The sequence below is a fragment of the Falco punctatus genome (assembly GCF_963210335.1).
Source record: "Falco punctatus genome assembly, chromosome: 1".
Lineage (NCBI taxonomy): Eukaryota > Metazoa > Chordata > Aves > Falconiformes > Falconidae > Falco > Falco punctatus.
In genome coordinates this window covers 123,941,080-123,957,662 of record NC_137580.1, presented here as the reverse complement: position 1 = coordinate 123,957,662, position 16,583 = coordinate 123,941,080, and the positions used below count along the sequence as shown (strand labels likewise).

The 16,583-nt window shown below is 42.6% G+C and overlaps 1 protein-coding gene across 1 annotated transcript in view; it reads left to right on the top strand.

Moving 5' to 3' along the window:
* Nucleotides 1-15,867, top strand: part of PRKCA (protein kinase C alpha) — a 164,175-nt gene extending 148,308 nt beyond the window's left edge. The window contains exons 14-17 of the mRNA XM_080389101.1: nt 899-979; nt 2,423-2,530; nt 4,983-5,123; nt 9,118-15,867. Coding sequence (XP_080245227.1) covers nt 899-979; nt 2,423-2,530; nt 4,983-5,123; nt 9,118-9,282 — 495 coding nt within the window. The 3' untranslated portion in view covers nt 9,283-15,867. The remainder of the gene's footprint in view (nt 1-898; nt 980-2,422; nt 2,531-4,982; nt 5,124-9,117) is intronic.
* Nucleotides 15,868-16,583: the final 716 nt, after the last annotated feature.

Genomic DNA, 16,583 nt, shown 5'->3' with positions numbered 1-16,583 from the left:
GGCTCTGACGCTGCCGTCCCCAAGGTAGATGGGCAGCGGCTGGGACCACCTGCATCCCCTCACGCCTCAGAACATCCCTTCCCAGTTCTTTAGCGAGAGATCCGAGAGGAGAACGTCTGCACTTCAGAACTCCTCTATAGCATGCCCAAATGCATCTCTTAAATAAATTAACACTGATCTCTGAAGAGGCCTCGATTAAAGAAAATGACGCACGAGGGGACCTGTGTGCTGTTGGCACTTGCAGCCTTCCGTTGTGTCAGCCCTCAATTTGTGTTTCTATGTGAGTCAGATGCCAACCCAGAGGATGCAAACTACTTGACATTTCCACTGGGATGAGCAGCAGAAACCCCTTTCTTTTTGGTGTCACTGGTATCTAGCTTCATATGGAGTATCTTTATCATGCAACTTAGAAAAACAGAACCGAGCTTTTCAGGGGTTTGCCCTTTTCTTAAATTTTCATTCCTTTTACAGCGGAACAAAAATATAAATATTGAAATGAAAAGCTTAATTATTGATAGTCTGTAAGTTAAGTGAGTGTCATGATTTCAAGCTTCGACAGGAATGGAGGGATAACGTTTTTGCCTTGTCTCCTACGCTGTGCTGCAGTACCTCCACCTTTGCCTTCAAATGTGCATCCCAAGGTCTCCTAAGAGCCGCATTTCCCAAGATATCAGAGCACCAAAAGATGCAGGCAGATTTAGACTAACATTTGCAAAACAACCCAACTCCCGCTAAAACCAGTGATTAACTGGAGTGAGGATTACGGGATTGGCTTTCTGGGCTTTTTCAAGGAAATAAGTTCATCTCTGTATATCACTATTTATCTAATATGTCACCAGGTGTCAGTTAACATAGGGGTGGGGTTTTTTTGTTTGTTTGTTTTTTTGTGATTGTACAGATTATTGCTTACCAGCCCTACGGGAAGTCTGTGGATTGGTGGGCGTACGGAGTGCTGCTCTATGAGATGTTAGCCGGCCAGGTAAGAGCCACCCTCCCGTGCGCGCTGTGACCTCCTCCCGCCTCTCCACACAACGCTCTGTTTCAAGGCTTCCTGAAGGGTTAGGCCATTAGAAGACAAGAGTGGGGCCTTTCGTACTGCTATTATCTCCTTGTACACTTGAGTGACTCGACTGAGAATGTATTTAGGCTTGAAGGTCTTTATATTGCGCCCACATAATCAAGCACTGCCTTTGAATATGGCTTCTTTGTACTGTAATAATGTTATAAACAGCCATCTCAAAATTGAATGGGAGACACTTGAGCCAGAAAATGCATGTCAAATGGCAGAAATACCATTTAGTAGTTTGAAACCGGAGGGAAACATAATCAGAGTGTGTATATGCCCCGCATTGCAGTTAAGTCTCAAGAATACAGTTTTTGTGTGGTTTGTCCTAGGGGGTAAAGTACAGGGCTTGCCACTTGAAATATGCTCCGTTACAGACCCCTTATTCTGCACAGCTAATGAGACGCTGCTCTCTAAGTCACTCAAGTAGAAAAGCAACCCTGTTCTGCAGTAAACGGCAGATAACTACCACCTGTAAGGAATTCTATTAGTCTTGTGTTGGAAAAGAATTCTGCAGTCGACTTCCAATGAACGTTGGCTGAAAGGCATACATTTCCTAAGCTTAAAAGATACATTTTTAACAAATGCCTTAAATAGTTTCTCTACTAAATTCCAGTTGACGTTTTAAAAGTTTTTAAAGTGTGGCAATTGCAGTTGTTAACATTTGCAGTCTGCATTGCTAATATTAGGCATCTGAATGCCTTTGCAAAAATGAGATTTACCATTAGCTGAGCCTTGCACAGTGCCCGTGTCCTGGGGACTCACCCACAGGCACTTTTCCATCACGTATATTTAAAAATAAAATGCAGCCATTTTTTGTGATCGTCTCCCCTTTACAGAAGCAGCGTGTACAGCCATGTTTTATAAAACAAACTGGAGTTTAACTGGAATTAAGTGAGGAATGGATATACCTTAGCACACGGTAATTGACAGTTACAGTCTCCAGACTTCACCCTTGAAAGTATTTTGTCTGTCTGGTATACACTGGCTTTAAAAACTGATTAAAGATGATCACAAAGATAATCCTGCATTTATTTCATTAACCTGGCTGCCATGCTGAGGGCAGAAATGAACATTTATCCTCGATTTCTACCTGAGACTGTTAAACGCTAAACTTCTGGGTCAGAAGATCCCCAGGCTGAGGTGCCTGGGAGGCTGCTGTGTTCCTGGGCAAGGGCTGCTGCTGTGTACCGATCCCTTTGGACATCTATGAGTGACTGCAGGCAGGTTGCTGGGCTGGATCCACCTTTCCCTGACCCAGTGTGGCCATAATATTGTCATGCCATTTCATAAAAACCAGAGAACTTTTAAAACCAAACCAAAACAATAAGTAACTTACCTGTGATTTATTTTCAACAGCCTCCGTTTGATGGAGAAGACGAAGATGAACTTTTCCAGTCCATAATGGAGCATAATGTTTCCTATCCAAAATCACTGTCCAAAGAAGCTGTCTCCATCTGCAAGGGGGTGAGATAGATGCTTCTTTATCATTAAGTTCCTTTTTGGCAATCCTGGTGAATAACTAAATTTGTCAGGCTTTGATGTGGCACTGTAGTATTTTGAAGTGCGACTTGTGTCAGGCAGTGCTAAGCTGTGTTGTCACGAAGTGCTCCTCACTTGGTGTCACTGGTAAGTATTCAACTTTTCCCACTGGGGCAGCTTGTTTTCTGGTAAGAACAAATGTCAGAATCCGTAGCTGCCAAATCCAAAGCAGGATTTATAAACAGGGTAATGGTGTGCAATACCTCTACCCGCCTTGCCTCTCAGCCCTTGGCAGCAGAGTCCCAATTTTGCAGGGTGAGGACATTTCTCAGCTTGGATGGATACCAGATACTCCAGCAAATCCTCAGCCCAGTATGCTTCATGACAGCAGCAGAGCAAAAGAGTTAAAAAGAATCATTTTTAAATGTAGGTAAAGATGAGCTTATGTGAAAATCTTCAGCAAAAATGCAAGGAAACCGCGGGGAAATCCTGACCCAGTGGTAACCTGTGTGGCCTAAAATTGATCTGAGAGTCTAAGTTGGTTTTTTTGGGTTGTGGGTTTTTGTTTTTTTTTTTTTTTTTAAGAAAAGAATAGATTTGACTTCAGGGCATTATCTCAGGAAAAGAGAATTCATTTGACTTTACTTCGACTCCGTGTGATTCCCTAGAGTACTGTCAGTCTGCGGATTTTCCAAACCACCGTCTATAAAGCGTTATTTGATGTCTTACTTACACTGATAAAATATCACTGCACTTAGTGTCAGTTAATTTGGTATTTACTTTCTTCCTTTCCTTTTCAACCATTTATGAAGGATTGTACATGAGCTGGATATTAATCCCTTAAGGAAAAATCATCAAGGAAAAGAAAAGCCATTTAGAACAACAAGGTAAAAGGAAAGACCACTAGTTTTGGAGCCTGTCCCAGTGTAGATGTGCTGGCCAACAGCAACTGAACAGGATATATTCTTGTAAAGTACATGCAGATTGATGCCTTGTCGTGAGAAACGTACATTCAAATAGCACAGTTTGAACTTGATTTAATTATCCTGTTTTCAGCTCTCCTGCTTGCTGCTCTTCTGCTAGGTGCTTATGCAAAGGGAGGTCAGAAAGCTAAAACTGCACTGCACCGCTAGGTTGAAGGTCACATCTCTGTGATAATAACATGTTCATTCCTCTATTAAACTAAGGAATTAATCCCAGATTTCAGTGAGCATTACACCTGAGCTAAGAAGACAGTATGAGAGAGCCTCTGGACCTTGGGATCCGTTGGGCAAGGTGAACGTACGTGCTCACCGTGCTCTTGCAATGGAGTTGGCTGCTTGACGTCTCCCACGGATGCAGAGTCGGTTGGGTTTGTTAAATGCGGTAGCTTTGGAAAGAATTATAACTGCTGGAATCATTATTCCCGTTTTCTTATCTCACCTGCTGGTAAAGCAAGGGGTTTAGAGAAGGTAACAAAACTGAGAAAGCTGCTGTCAAGCTTGAAGAATGTGGTTCTAGCCCGGTGCGCAGCTGACTTCCCAGAGCCTGCTTAGAGCCGCTTTTATTTTAGGTTCGAAATTGGAATCTGATCAACTCAACATTTGGAGGGAGACTAAAGTGGTACAGCTGAGGTTTTAAAAAGCTGCGTTGAGGTATCACTCCCAGCAGTACATTAATCATATATCATTTGTAAAAGAGCTTTAAAAAGTCCCCACAATACTGGAACTGAGGGTTAAAGGCTGCATTGCTCAATTCCTTACGTACATATCAATTGAAAACATTTTGAGGAACTTGTTAATTAGGGAGCATGTTACTGTTTCCAAGTGTGTGATGCTGGTGGGTTTGGGGTGGGTTTTTTATCCCCAAGTGTGCTTAATCTATGCAACTGGGTATGGTATTGACCAAGATGTCATTAAGGATGCAAGGGAGGAAACACAGATTAGATATTTTCAGCTGGGTGCCAAGAAATTGTAGGGTCTGTAATGAGATGTCTTAAACAAGTCCAGAAAAATGTGTGTGTGTGTGTGTGTGTGTGTACTTTGTACAGCTTTAGTATATTGGAATTTATTAAATTTCATTGATCGTTGAGATAGGGCAGAAGCTGTTCTGGAGATTTATAAGACTGAACTGAAAGACCAAAGGCAAAACTCAGGAGTTGTGAACGAATAGGATGGCAGCGTGCCCTGGGCATCGCCTGCCCCCCCCCCTCCAGCGGCCACCTCTGCCGAATGGGAAAACGTTCTCAAGTGCAACCCCTAGTTTTGCTGCTGACATGCCATCTCCAGTGACCAAACAAGAAAACTAATCTTCAAAAAATGAATCTTAGCTTTTCAGAGCAATTTTATTAGCAACTTGCATCTTCAGGAGAGGAGCCAGAGCATTGCAATCTGGGGAAAGTCTGTCTTGCTTTCATTCCAGTGTTAAATTTAACCATTTGTTGTTCTCTTCCTAATAGCTAATGACTAAACATCCCGCAAAACGCCTTGGCTGTGGCCTTGAAGGTGAGAGAGACATCAGGGAGCATGCTTTCTTCAGGAGAATTGACTGGGAAAAACTGGAAAACAGAGAGATTCAGCCACCTTTCAAACCTAAAGTGGTGAGTGCGATGCCAAGTACTTCCCTCGCTAAATGTGTCGGCAGGCATGCCTGCTTGTGGGGTGAGATTAATGCTGGCTTGATGGTGCTGCAAATCTGGGACACTTCTAAAATAAGGCAATTTGATGATGGCAGAGCAGTCTCTAACTCTGCTAATGTTTTGGCACCTTGTGGCATAACTCAGTGTACTTTGTTCCTTGCAAAAAAAGTCGCTCAGTGCTTGGAGTCCTGACTGGATGGTCATGCACTGCGTGAGAAGTTGAGAACAGGGAAAATTGCCATAATCACATCGGCCACTTGAGACCTGTAATAAATGCAGTTCCCGACTGTCTCCTCCGAACAACATCTAAAATCCGTGATTAAAGGTATCTGAATTACTGGTATTAATATTTGCTCCACAGTGGGTTACACAGCACAGGGGGCTTGTATTCCCCATCCTAGAGTGACAACTGCTGAGTTCGCAAGAATAATCCCTGGTTGATTTTTGATGTTTGTTACGGTTTGCACACGTGTATCTGTAGGAATATTTCAGAAATCTGAACAACTGAAAGATGTCCTTACCGTGAGAATCGTGTGCATCATAGAATTTGAAGAGCCGCATTTGTTGATACAGAATTTCTTTCAGCATGTGCTTTGCTTGATTGACAGGCAAAGAAAGATATTTGCACACCAGAATACAAGTTTTCAGGAACAGCTGTGAATTGTTATGTCCTAACGTTGAATCTTTCTTCTCTAACACTTTCCTTGTTTGAGCTGAGGCGTGAGCTGGCTGTAGCACTGCAGGTATTGGGTCCTTGGTCTGTACACTGATTTATTTACCAATACAGGCACGCTAGCGTGGTATCGCAGGCGAATGAACAGAGGGAGGCCACTATCCAGTGGCAGTGTATATTCCTCTCTTTTTGCATACAAATGACTCTTTCGCATCATCGGGAGGAGAGCTGCAGGCTGAAAGGATGCTAGGGCAGATACCCTGTCCATATGGCACGGATTTTGCATGCAGGGAAGGGTGTAAGTAAGGAAGAGACATGCCTGGTGCTGCTGACCCCGGAGCGGTCCGGCCGACGGCGCCCTGCACCCTGTTAAAGCACATCTTGTGGGAGGTTTGCATTGCATGCTTCTTGAGGCAAATTTAAAGCTGATCATACAGCAAATCTACCTTCACATCTGTGAGTTTTATTAGCTCAGAAACCGATTGCTTAGTCTCTCCTTGAAGTTAAAAGTAACACCAAAATGAAGGTACTAAAATATGGTCTGGTTCCATCCCAGCACGTTTCACGGCAGATCCTGGCTCCCGTTTAGAGCAGCTGTGCTCTATCTCCATGGTTATCATGACCTGTTTTGTTTATATAGGCTGCTATTAAAATACACCAAGTTTTAAAATACACCAAGAGCCTAACTTTCCCAGACAAAAATAATTTAAAATCCAAGCCTGATATTTACATACCTTCAGTATAACTCATTTATTTTGATTTCTGATTCTATTTATATTAGAATCATAGAATCATTTAGGTTGGAAAAGACCTTTAAGATCATCAAGTCCAACCGTTAACCCAGCACTGCCAAGTCCACTACTGAGCCGTGTCCCCAAGCACCACATCTACATATCTTTTAAACACCTCCAGGGATGGGTATTGATTCTAAAAAAGAAAAAACACACAACCTTTAATCTGCTTGAAGATATGGATGTATTTATAGGCTTTGTTTGGAGTGTTTTTTTTTCAGAAAACATTTGTAGGTGCATCTTCCCTAGAAAATGCAGTGCTGCAGGAATAATCCTGCTGCTTTTGCACACAGGCATGGTTCTCACTTGAACATGGAGCTGCAGATTTTGGGTCAGCAGCTGGTCAGTTTAAGGAATGTGTTCCCTTCCAGACCGACATTTCACAGTCTATAGGCATAAAGTGATTATTTGGCAAGAAGGATGGTTTATTCCTATTTGTAAGTTTAGGAGTTCTAGGAGTCCTGTATTTTCAGTTCTGCTTTAATACTGCATTAACACTCACAATAGCAATTCTGCTCTTTCATGCGAAGATAAATACATAACTGTAGATGCAAATTTATTGATAAATTATTATATTCGCACACAAAAAATACCAGAATTTTGCATGTGTTATTTCTTGACCTCTACTAGTACAAACAATAGCGAGAGACCTAATGGAGTCAGGGACTTTGGCTTCAATGTACAGCTTATTTGAATATCTTCGATTTGCTGAAAAAGAAGAGGGGAAAAAAGAAAAACAAAAGAAAAAAGAGCATGGTTTTGTGGAAGGATGATGCATATCTATAGAACATCTTTTTAGTAAAATCTTTCTGTATAAATAGCCCTTTTGTTGCTGCTCTGAGTTGACTGTACTGCCTCTAAATAAATTTGACTGTTAATTTGGAGACACATCAACTTTCATCCCAATGATGCAGAGTTTCCCCCTTGTCAAAGTTCAGCTCTATCCATTCTTGTTCTCCAAAGATTCTGTACCAAAATGCATTGGCTTCACCGGGCACCACGGTATTCGGTGAGTGCAGAACCCCGGGTGGAAAAGCAGACTGCCTTCGCCCTTAACCTGTTGCAGTGTTCCTCTGCTTGTGTTCTCCCAAGGCTGAACAAGTGTCCAGTGCGGTCCAGTACCTGAGCGTGCGTTTTTCGTCTGAAATATAAACCAACGTGTGCCCAAGGCAGCAAAAGTCCTTTGCAGCTCAGATTGGATGGTGTGTCCCAGTCCAGGACGTGCCAGGTGCTTTGCAAGAAGATTGGAAATGGTGACTGAGCTGTTTTCGAGGCAGCCAAATATCTCACCCGCGGGTTCCCTTAACGGGTCCCTCTTCAGCTGGTTTTTCCTATAAACGCACAGCTTGCTTCGTGTTGTGTTAGTTCAGGAAAATCGATGTTTAATATTGGTCTATCGTACGTGCCATATTCCACCCTTTCCAAGTTATCCTCTAAGTCTGAAGATACTAGTGTGATGTAATCCAATTGTAGCTGCATTGTAGGGACGGACAGAGCACAGGGTCAGGGACAACGGGAAGAAACAGTCAGCGCCTTCGTTATACAGCCACGTTGTTCGAAGATCTGCTACAGTGGATAGTTTTGGGATAAGCAGATTTACCAGTTTCCTTTAGACCTCTCCACAATCTTCAATGCCTAGTTTTCTTCAGATTGCATTTTTTCTTGTGCCCAAGCTAATTTTGTTCTGGTCCCACCTTCCACCTTTTTAACTTGCCTCTAATCATACTTCCCTGCCTTTCAAGTGTTTTCTGCGTTACTCAAAACTATCCTTTCTGCAAACCTGCTTTCTTTTGTTTTCCATTCTGAATGAGTTGTGTTCAGCGTGTAGCTACATATAACCCCCGCCTCGGCTGGGCTTTGTGAGAGCACGTGGCTCTCCTCTTAGGTAAAAAAAAAGGAAACCTGTGATAACGTGTTTTGTGATGAGGACCTGTTCCCAGGCTGCACCCCCTGCCCCAGCTCCCTCGTGCAGTCCCCAGGACTAAAGCTCCGCTGTCATTTATGAATCTACGAGAGTTTATAGGCTCTGCAATGAAGAATCAAATCATCTAAATGAATTACGTTAAGCTTTCTGCAGATTGTGAAGGAAACAGACTTAACACGAAAATTTAATTTACGTCGTAAAGGTTTTGGGAAGAATGAAATGACGACAGATAAAGTATCTCTTGCCAATACATGTCCATAAAAATACTTTAATTTTCCTTCTGTGTCCCAGTAAGTCTAAATACTTAGGCCTCTCTACCTCATCACCTTATGCTGATGGATGGAAACTCTTCTGACTGTTTTTCCTCAGAATTTATCTATTAAAAATCCTTTGTTTGCCTGAGATTTTCCCTTAAAATAGCTAAAAAGGAAATTTTTTCTTAACTACTCATAAGAAATTAGGGAAAGTCTTGCATGTGTCCTGAAAAATCTGCAAAAAGCTAGAACTGCTGATGTCTTGCTGACTTTTTTCAGCCTTTTTTCTGTTTTTCCTTTTTTTTTCTTGCAGTGTGGCAAAGGTGCCGAAAACTTCGATAAATTCTTTACACGAGGACAGCCGGTCTTAACACCTCCGGATCAGCTGGTCATTGCTAACATAGACCAAACAGATTTTGAAGGGTTCTCTTACGTCAACCCCCAGTTCGTACACCCCCTTTTACAAAATGTAGCGTGAAAAAGCAGAACAGGAACAAATCCTGCAGTGGGGAACTGTCCTTTAACCCTACAATTTTTAGGCTTTTGCCTTGTTGATTCCATTTGGGCCTGGAAACTGTAGGGTTAGAAAGTGTAAGATGGGGAAGGGCCACTTAGTCAGGATTTTGGCTTTGCAACAGCGATGTTGTCTTAATGGGAGATAAATTAATGTCCAGTGCCCACTTATTCCTCTAGAAGTCACCCCTGACTTGTCTAAACTTCCCCAGGTTTGGTACGTTACATATTTTTTTAACTTCCCACTGTCCTTGTGCTCCCTTTTCCGCTCTGCTGGGTTAGAAATAGTCTGACACGTGGTCTGAAAACAGAACCGGCTCAGATGTTCTGGGTGCTGGGAGATGGAGCACTCGGCCTCGAGGGACCGCTGCTCCCTGCCCTTCCCGGTGGGTGACTGCAGGGAGACCAGCGCAAAGAGACTGGAACAGCGGCGGCACCGGGCAGGAGAGGCATTGCAAAAAAAATGTGGAAAGTAGTTGCTTTGCAAATGTGGCAGAAACATGGTGGGAGGGGGGGATGAAATCAAATTAGACCCTGAGGCTTCGTCAAGCGATCCTGTATCAGCACCAAGTCTAAACACACTTCAGCGGTGGCCAGATCTCTAGGATCTTTGCTGAGTAGCATGTGATAAACTCAAGGGTGAAATGTTGTCTTTAATAATAATAATAATAGTAATAATAATAGTAATAATTTTAATAATATTTTTGTGAATTTTAATCTCCATGAGATTATTCTGTGATCCAGGGTGCCATTGTTTGTTCAGTTAATTTAATTTACACCGCTTCTCAAGTTTACTCTTAACCAGTTCTAATACCAGTATTTTACTATGAAATTTGTTAACCTGGAATGTCAGACAAACTGTAATCCTTTAAATATTATTTACATGTGTTTATTTATGGTCCGCGGTATAGGGCAGGAAACTGAAGAAAGCATTATGTATACTAAATTAACAAAAAATGCAGCCCCGAGTGACTTCCTGATTTCTCCAGAATAACTCATGAAAATCAAGTGAGATTTAGTCTTAAAATAATCAGGTTTAATTCAGAAAACTTTGGGCTGTAGAATAATCAAGCCTGAAAGAAGCAGCACCTAAAAATTGTTTTATTGATAGAATGGAATTTAATACATTTTACATACGCTTCATGCAATGAATTTTGCATGTTTAGTAATAACTCTTAATAATAAGGGTTAATAATAAGCAGATCTATATTATCGACATAATCATATCAAGCATAAGGAGTATTATAAAAATTTTATAAAACAAATTGTGCTTTATTTGTGAAAGTTCTTGTTCTGAATGACATCATTTAGATTTAGCTAAATGTTTTATTGCTGTTGTTTTGATTTTTACTTTAGGTTTTGGATATTGTTAATGGCTTAGGGTATAATCTCTTTTTTTAAAAGTAGATATACTTTTAAACAATAATTACTACCTGCAGGTTTTATACGAGGTTCAATTAGGCTTTCATTTCACGTCTGCTTATTACTTACAGAGAAGGAAATAGACTTTATTTGCAATGATGAACACTGTAATTAATGCAATCTTCTCTCCTATCACTTAGATAAAAAAAAATTTTGATATTTCCTCTCACAACTTACCAGAAGATATTAATCCAAATATCAGTAAATATTTTTTGTGCATATTTTGCTTTTGTTACAGCATGTAAAATAGTACTCAGTGCTTTTTCCTTTTCTTTTTTCCTTCTGCTTTGTTACTGTTAGCAGCCATAGGCACTTTTTGTCTGTCAGATGTGCATGAGATAGCAGAAGCATGATGTCTCTGTTGCTGCATGCAGACTGATTACAATTTTTCCAGCATGTAAACATATTCAAAAAGTAAGATATTTGCCATAAAAGACTTACATTTATACTAGAATCTGTAACTGGGGGGGGTGGGGGGGGTGGAGGTGGGCAATCTGCTTTTAGTCATCTTTTATGACAATAAACCATGGAACCTGTGCCAAAGATTGGTAGAAAGATCCAGTCCTGCAAATTGGTAGCCAAGTGGATGGGTCTGACTGACGGGGGTGACCTGTGGTGGAGTGGGACGGTTTGGGAGTCAGACCCGGCTGGGTGATGAACGGCAGCCGTGGGTGCCCCGCGGTGCCCTCAGCCATCCCTTTGGTGCCTAGGACGCGCCAGTGCCAGCAGCGCTGCGGAAGGTTTGACTTTTGCCCAGTCGTGGTCCTTTTGCAGCCCCAGCTCCCAGCAAGGAGCATCTCCCCGGGGAGAAGTGAGCAGGCTTTCGTGGGCGACCCAAACAATTCTGAGGCACGGGGAAACCCACGGCTAACGAGGGGCGTTGACCCACCAACAAGAACTCAAATTGCCTAAATAAACAGAACTCAAAATTTTTAAAACGTCTTAGGAGTAAAATTTTTAAACCGTTCTGTGTCAAATATGTTATCAACCACGTCCGGGAGTTCATTTTCTTCTTTGTATATTATATACTTCAAAAATTATGGTATTCACTGTAGAGCATGTGGACTAGTGCAGTAACCATGACTATTTATGTCTTTCTGAATATTATTAGCCTGCCATAGGTTAGGAGACTCAAGTATCGTGCTGTAGAAGATAATAAATTCAACAGATGACTGAGGCTCAGATTTTGAATTTTGAAGGGACTCTCCAGTAAGTCAGTCTGCCGAGAGCAGCGTTACAGGTGTTTTAAGAATGTGAAGTGAAATGGAGGCTTGTGAAAAAGGAAAATACTGGGAGAAATACAAGCGCACAGGTTTGGGAAGGAAGAGAAGCGGTACGGGGGCAGGGCTGAGCCGAGCCAGAAACAGGCAGGAGGGTCCCGTGGGTCGATGCTCCCCAGCATTTCTGGTTTCCTTGGTAAAATGTGAATTGTACCGGGAGGCCCCGTTGCTGGCGCAGCTGTGACGGTCAGGGCTGTTCACACCAGAACGCGGTGTTAAAGAGCTGGTCCAACACCTTCAGAGAGCTGCTCGTTTTCTGTCTGCTTCTCATCACCCGTTGCTTGGGCACTGCCGTTTGTCCCCCAGTTTTTCTGCTGTAGACGCAGAAGTTCCTCTTGAACCTGGTTACCTCAAGTCCCTGGGCTTGCGACAGCTCGTGTCACCTTCGGTAGGTGTCTGGAACACCTACAAAAAGGAACAAGGTGGTCATGTCGAGCAGGGATTAAATGTTTGGGTGACCCCTCGCTGCTCTGCCCAATGCACTCGCGTGTGAGCACTCACGCTTGGACCAGCCCTTTAACGAGAACTCCGAGTGGCTTGCTTATTATCCAATATTATTAAAATTATATTATTATTATCAATATAAATTGAAATTTCTAATGGAGAGTAAAAACTTGAGTAACCAGCAAGCATTTTCATAGATTTTGAAATACAGATGTTATCTATATAATATTTTTCACAAATTTTGTTTTCTAGAGAACATGTATCAACAGAGGGAAAGGCTTTAGAACTGCTTTTCTTTCATTTATGTTCAACAGCAACTCTAATCTGAATGCCCACGTTATCACAAAGATTTCTAAAAGTCAAATTGCAAATCACAATACGCTGAAGCTGGGGTGGGAGTTGGAGGAGCTGTTTCCATCCCACGTGCGCTCCAGTCCCGAGGGGCTCCGGAGCAGCCCCGTTCCTGCCAGGAGGGGCACAGATCTGCCACACAAAACTTCCAAGCTGTTTTCAGGGGTGAAATGGGACTTTGCTGGCTTCTAGGCACATTTTTTTTGTTACTCGGGCATCTGGCTGTTTTTATCCACCTTCGAGTCACTCCAGCAGGGCGGTGGGTTTCCCTGACAGCCGCTTTGCCCGCTGGCCAGTCTCGGTGCTCTTAGCAAGGGTTGCACATACGTGAGAAGGCGAGAGCACATTCCCATAATAAAATACTCCCCTCTTAATCCAATCTAGAGGAGAAATGCAATTTAGCTTTCTGAGCCTTCATTCTTTCCAGAAATACAATTGGATTTCCTTTTACAAACTGAAGAAAGTTCTTCTGGCAATCAGCTCTTAGTTTAAAAGAAACTCATCATACCAAAATGCTGGTGGCCTTTGAAATCCATCCTGTCTTTTGGGGTGAATGCAATTGACTAACGCTGGGCTCCTGTAAAATTAATACGGTCAAGTGAGAGAGGAACTTGTCTTCTGGCTGGACACATGACCCAGCCAAAGGCCGGGATTGAGTGGGACCACTTGCACAGTCTGTTTTATCAGCCAGTGCGTCTGGATGCGATCCCTGATAAACGCCGTGGGAGACACGTGCATTTAGCAGAGGGGGAAGATCCTCCTCACGAAGCAAAATGCATCACTGGAGATAACAATAATAATCATCCAATAATGAAGCTTTGCTCTGAGGAGAAGCCATATTTACAGTATCAAGTTTACAGTGGGCTTTCGGACCTGCCACAAAACTCCTGGAAGCATTTAATGTGCTTTTTGGTTCTTTTGGTCACTAACATAAATTATGGTACGTAGGTTTTGTCCCTTGGCAGCCGCGCATGGTGGCGCTGGGCGCTGCTGGGCAGGTAGGCACGGCGCTGCCCAGTCGGAAAAAAAAAAAATAGGCGAGCTAAAAGCACTTTTTTCCGTGGCTCCACACTCTTAGATGCGATCTGAAGGAGTTCAGTGGAAGAATTAAATAAGAATTGATTCCATAAACAGCTGTGGGTTCCCATCAACCAGTACTGACTGGTAATTAAATAGCCTTATAATGAATAATCATAGTGCGCTACAGCCCTCCTGTTCCTAGGACAACCTTGAGAGAGAGCGGGGCAGTTGTTAACCTCTCTGCCTCAGTTACCCCGTTGTAAAATGGGAGTAATAATACTTACTTACCTCACCGGCAGGTGTGAGGACTTCTTGGGTAACGTTTCTAATACACTTTTAACCTGAAAAGAGTTGTGTAAGTATTATTATCGTTTTTAATATTAAATCAGCTTACTCGATTCACATGGTATGGCTGGATATACCATGCTATTTCTACTTTTTTTATAGAATTTTTAGTAATTCTGCTGAAACCGTTTGAAGAGAAATAAAATCAGATCTGATACATTTCTTACAGAATCTGGAGTCCAGCTTTTGTTAAGTGGAGCCAGGGTGCGGTGGGGAGCGATGCTCGCTGGTCGTGTAGCTCAGCTGCTCTTACCTCTTCTCCACTTACGGAGATTTCTATGTGCAATTTAAAGATTCCATGTAAATGGAAGTCTTAGCAGAACTGGTTACTGAAGGGTGAGATTCCCTACGGATAGATAACCTCAGCACAGCTGTTTTCTAGTAATGTTTATGCTGACTCCTGTTGAAGGAGAAGCGATGTTCTTTACGCAGCTGCTCCAGCCACGACATGTTTATTCCGTCGATATTTTAATGTATTCCTGTGTCATATGTCTCCATGCTTTTCTTTTCCTTGTGTGTGACACTATAGTTCAAATTTGAAAGAAAACCACCCTAGAAGCTATGGGGTTTCTTCCATTGATGCTGGCTGACTGAAAAAAAAAATAAAAATCAGGAATCTATGAATAATTTTAAACAGTGACATGCAGGAAGAGTAGCAACAGGACTGATAACCAGCCCCAGCCTGCTTCCATGGAGTGGGATACATTGGGAAGTCTACCGCTTTTAGTTTTGTAACCATAAATTGATGACAGGAACATTCTGATAGAAAGGAAAATTATGTGTCTGATCTTCATAAACTTTTTTCCTAAGAGCTATTCGAACTGTATTGATTTCCCTTCTGTTGGAGCCCTGAGAGGCAATGCTGCCCGTGGCTCCGTCCTTCCAGAGGTCCACATGCTCCTGTCCCAGTTTTCCAAGGCGCTCAGCGGAACCGACGTGCTCGGAGCTCGCGTGCGCCACGTGCTTTGCCACGGCACCAGCACCGGGCAGCACGAAGCCTGTAAGCCCCAACGCAGCAAAACCCCCGAGCACGTGCGGGCACCTGGCATTGCTCAGTGCAGCTCGGGCTCACCCTTGGCAGCGCGGCACCTCCCGCAGAAGTCACTCCTCTGAGGCCGTGCAAAAAAAACATTCTTGCAGTGGTAACACAGATTTAATTGGGGGCTTGTTCCCCATGAAGCCTGTCATGTATTCGCTCATGTGCTGTGAAAATGATTGTAAGGAAAATAATTTCAACGAACTGAAGCTCATTGTCTCTTCTAAAAACGTGCATTTCCCAACGCAGGTATGGTTTTGCGCAACAATACAGACCACACTGGAAACTTCCAAAATGATTGTATATTACTTTATCGTTTTTTAAAGAAGGAGTAATCCCGACTTGAATTCATTCATATTTTTTAATATTATTTTAAGACCCACATTTTGTATTTATGAAGAGGAGAACATTATTTATTTTCTTATCATTTATCTGCAAGATGCTACCAGAAAATTTGAAGAAGCCATCCATTTTTCAAAAAATAATTTTAAAAAATCATCAGAAGTATAGTGGGCAAGACTGAAGTATAAATTACAGCAGGTTTTTTTTCTTAATTCACAATATCTTCAATCTTTGTTTGCATGAAATGCTTTTGTTAAATATTAATTGTAGTTTCAAAACAAGGGTGTATGAATAAAAATACTGATCATTATTTTTGTGGGACTTTGGCCTGCCTTTATGAAATTGCATTTCAAAATTGACTCCACAAAGTCCAGAGACTGCAAAGATGATGGCACGAGCGACCACAGAGGCTGCCCAGGTCCAGACCTTGATTCTCCATTCATACTCAAAATTTTAACTTGGACTCTTTTAAAATTCCTGTTAATAAATCAAGAGAAAAAGAGGTTTAACTGGGGAAAGGGTATGTAGAATTATTTCTGCATGCTGAGAGGTGAGCTGGTGGCTGAGCCAGCAGGTCCCTGGCTAACCTGCTTGGGCTTGGCATCTCTGAGCCCCTTCAGGCATGGGTACTACAGGGAAAAACGGCCCCAGGAGCCAAGCGAGGCCTCAGGTCGGAGGGCCTGGTTCAAAGCTTGTTGTGAGACTTGGTGGGGAGGGATGCGCCCTCCTTCTTAGCAGTTAGACCCCAAGAAAAGTCAAACTGCACTTTCTCACATCACTCTACGCATGAGCCCCAGCGGGTTCATTCCACCCTCTGCCACTCCTTCCTGGGAAGAGGGTTTGTCTCATGGTGGTTGATGACACTCAGGGGCCCACCTTTGCCATGAAATACTTGTTTCAGTGCTCCCGGAGAGGCTACGACCTCCGAGTGCCACCAGCCGTGCCCATCCTGGCTCCAGGCACTTGCCTTGTTTAGGTGCCATCATTTTATTTTCAAAATTTGAAAGCAAGGTATAAATATTGTGA